This window comes from Arachis stenosperma, chromosome 9 (genome assembly GCF_014773155.1).
Source record: "Arachis stenosperma cultivar V10309 chromosome 9, arast.V10309.gnm1.PFL2, whole genome shotgun sequence".
NCBI lineage: Eukaryota > Viridiplantae > Streptophyta > Magnoliopsida > Fabales > Fabaceae > Arachis > Arachis stenosperma.
This window is the reverse complement of record NC_080385.1, coordinates 135,299,328-135,302,762: the sequence shown is the minus strand read 5'-3', so window position 1 is coordinate 135,302,762 and position 3,435 is coordinate 135,299,328. Positions and strand designations below refer to the sequence as shown.

The 3,435-nt window shown below is 36.0% G+C and overlaps 1 protein-coding gene across 1 annotated transcript; it reads left to right on the top strand.

Moving 5' to 3' along the window:
* The first annotated feature begins 1,511 nt into the window (after nucleotides 1–1,511).
* LOC130949957 (uncharacterized) lies at nucleotides 1,512–3,230 on the top strand. Its single transcript, XM_057878544.1, has one exon. It carries the CDS (start codon nucleotides 1,512–1,514, stop codon nucleotides 3,228–3,230), a length of 1,719 nt encoding a protein of 572 aa, XP_057734527.1.
* Nucleotides 3,231–3,435: the final 205 nt, after the last annotated feature.

Sequence of the window (3,435 nt, the reverse complement as noted above, 5' to 3'; positions counted from 1 at the left end):
ATCAATTTCACAAATTATTTTCAATAAAATGCCCAAATCTAAAAATTAGAAATAATATACTTAATTTCTTCATTTTCCCAAAATAGCAGTAATAATATTTAAAACATTACTCATTTAATCAAAATCATGTAAAATCCATATTATTTCATAACTACCAACTTTATAAATTTGAATATAGAAAATAATCCAACAATTGTGAAATTGGATAAAAATCATAACTTATCTCAAATCCAATAAATCAAAACTTGCCTTAATTATCTTTAATAAAATAATCTCTGAAATTAAGGCTATAAATAACTGTAGGATTTGAGACTTGATCATAATAAGACTTTTCAAATATTCTGGGTCTTACAATGAAGGTGATGATTGACACTCATCATCATTCTCACCTATGAACAAGGTGACTGACAACCATTCTTGTTCTACAAGCATCTGAGGCTTAGTGAATATCTCTTGGATTTCTGATTGCATGATGCATGGTTGATCGCCTGACAACCGAGTGCTCGCCTGACAAACGAGCCAGCCATTCTGTGAGATCAGAGTCTTCGTGGTATAGGCAAGAACTGATGGCGGCATTCAAGAGAATCCGGAAGGTCTAACCTTGTCTGTGGTATTCTGAGTAGGATTCAATGATTGAATGACTGTGACGTGCTTCAAACTCCTAACCTGCTGGGCGTTAGTGACAGACGCAAAAGAGGGATTCTATTCCAGTAGGAGCGGGAACCAACCGGTGATTGGCCGTACTGTGACAGAGTGCGTGAGCATTAGCTTTCACTGCGAGGATGGGAGGTAGCCACTGACAACGGTGAAACCCTACACGAGCTTGCCATGGAAAGGAGTAAGAAGGATTGGATGAAGACTGTAGGAAAGCAGAGAGACGGAAGGGAAGGCATCTTCATGCGCTTATCTGAAGCTCTCACCAGTGATATACATAAGTATCTCTATCTTTATCTTTTATGTATTTTCGTTTATCACCATATCCATTTGAGTCTGCCTGACTGAGATTTACAAGATAACCATAGCTTGCTTCATACCACCAATCTCCGTGGGATCGACCCTTACTCGCGTAAGGTTTATTACTTGGACGACCCAGTGCACTTGCTGGTTAGTTGTGCGAAGTTGTAGTGATCACAATTTCGTGCACCAATTATACATTTAATTTTAATAAATCTGTTAGATATTTAATTTCGTGTACATTAATTAGTTATATATTTAATTTTAATAAATTTGTTGGTGATAATTTTTCATGTGAAATAGGTTTTAGATCTTCTTCAACTCTTGCTGCTAGCTACTTTACTTTGAAAAAAGAAGGGAAATTATCATTTGAAAGAGGTAATTATAATTTTCTTATATTTTCTTTTAAATACTATTTAAGTTTTTAATATCTAATTTGCATATAAAAGAATAAATTTCTTGCCTTTAGAATATATATATATATATATATATATATATATATATATATATTTAATGAATAGATTTTTTAAAATCCTTATTTGTAGTCCCTCTTAGTCATGTCAATCGATAAGTCATGGATTGGAAAATCACGAACCATGCATGAGTATAAAGATGGTTTAAACAAATTTTTGGATTTTGCTTTTGAGCATCGATCTCTCGCGGGTCGTCAGATTAAATGCCCTTGTCCGGTGTGTGGTTTTGGCAAGTGGCAAACAAGAGAGAAAGTTTTTGAACATTTAATAGTCAAGCCATTTCCAGAAAACTACAAAGTTTGGTATTGGCATGGTGAAGAAGTAGTTGGAGTTGGGTCACAAGTTCATCAAACTAGTCACATTGTACAAGATGATTCGACATCTCAGCATCCAATGGTAACAATGCTCAATGACGCGTTTGGAGTTGCTGGACCTGACTTGAATGAAGATGGAGATGGAGATGAAGACAACATAGAAGATGGAGATGGAGACAATGCAGAAAATGAAGAGCACAATGGAGAAAATGTAGAATTTTACAAGTTGTTAGAAGATGGCAATGAACAATTGTATGAAGGATGCACAAAGTATTCAAAACTGTCTTTCTTAATTAGTCTGTATCACATAAAGTGCTTATATAGAATAAGCGACAAAGCCATGACCGAATTTCTCAAGTTATTAAAAGATGCTTTTGGAAATGCAAAGATTTCAAATACATTCTATGAGGCCAAGAAAACCATAAATAAACTAGGGCTTAATTATACCAAAATACCTGCTTGCCCTAATGACTGCATGTTATATTGGGGGGAGGATGAAGATTTGCAAGAATGCAAAAGATGCAAGACATCTAAATGGAGCGATGCTAAAAAGAAGAAACCAGCAAAGATCTTGCGATACTTTCCACTAAAACCGAGACTTCAACGATTATTTATGTGTTCTAAGACTGCTCAATCAATGCAATGGCATGCTTTGGCAGAAAAGAAAGATTCGAAGATGAGGCATCCGCGGGATTCTGAAGCTTGGAAGACATTTGATTTACTTCATGATAGGTTTGCCGAAGATCCTCGAAATGTACGTCTTGGTCTTGCAGCTGATGGATTCAACCCCTTTGGAGCTATGCGTACAAACTATAACGTTTGGCCAGTGGTGCTTATTCCATACAATCGGCCTCCATGGGAGTGCATGAAGCCAACATCACTTATCTTGTCAATGATTATTCTTGGAGAGAAAATACCGGGGAACAACATAGATGTATACTTACAACCTCTTATTAAAGAGTTAAAAGAGTTGTGGTATGATGGTGTTCAAACATTAGATACGTTCAGGAATGAAATGTTTACATTGCGAGCAGCATTAATGTGGACAATTAGTGATTTTCCAGGCCTTGGTAACTTATCTGGGTGGAATGTACACAGTAAATATGCTTGTCCTACATGTAACTTCAGCACTGATTCATATAGATTAAAGCATGGTGGAAAATGGTGTTTTTTGGGGCATCGCCGTTTCTTAGAAAGGGGTCATAAGTTTAGGCTAAGTCGTGCAAAATTTAATGGAAAAGTTGAGTTGAGGGATCCCCCAGCAGTACTAACAGGATCAGAAATATTGGAACAACTTGAAGGAATCAATGTTTCATTTGGGAAAGAACTACAGGAAAGTAAAGGTAAGAGGATTCGACGAAAAGTTGTTGAAGAAGATGATGAATCGGGGATGTGGAGGAAGAAAAGCATATTTTTTTATCTTCCTTATTGGGAGTCTAACTTATTGCGCCATAATCTAGATGTTATGCACATTGAAAAGAATGTTTGAGACAATGTGTTATACACTTTGCTCAATGAGACTGGAAGGTCAAAGGATAATCTCAAAGCTCATAAGGATCTTAAAGAAATGGGTATAAGGAAAGATTTATGGCCAGATGAAAATGGGAGATATCATCCATCTTTGTTCACAATGTCAAATTCCATGAAAGATATATTCTTGCGTACTATAAAGAATATTAGAGTACCAGATGGTC

Excerpts from the sequence above, each read along its gene's own strand:
- LOC130949957 (XM_057878544.1), top strand. The coding sequence starts at position 1,512 with ATGTCAATCGATAAGTCATGGATTGGAAAATCACGAACCATGCATGAG.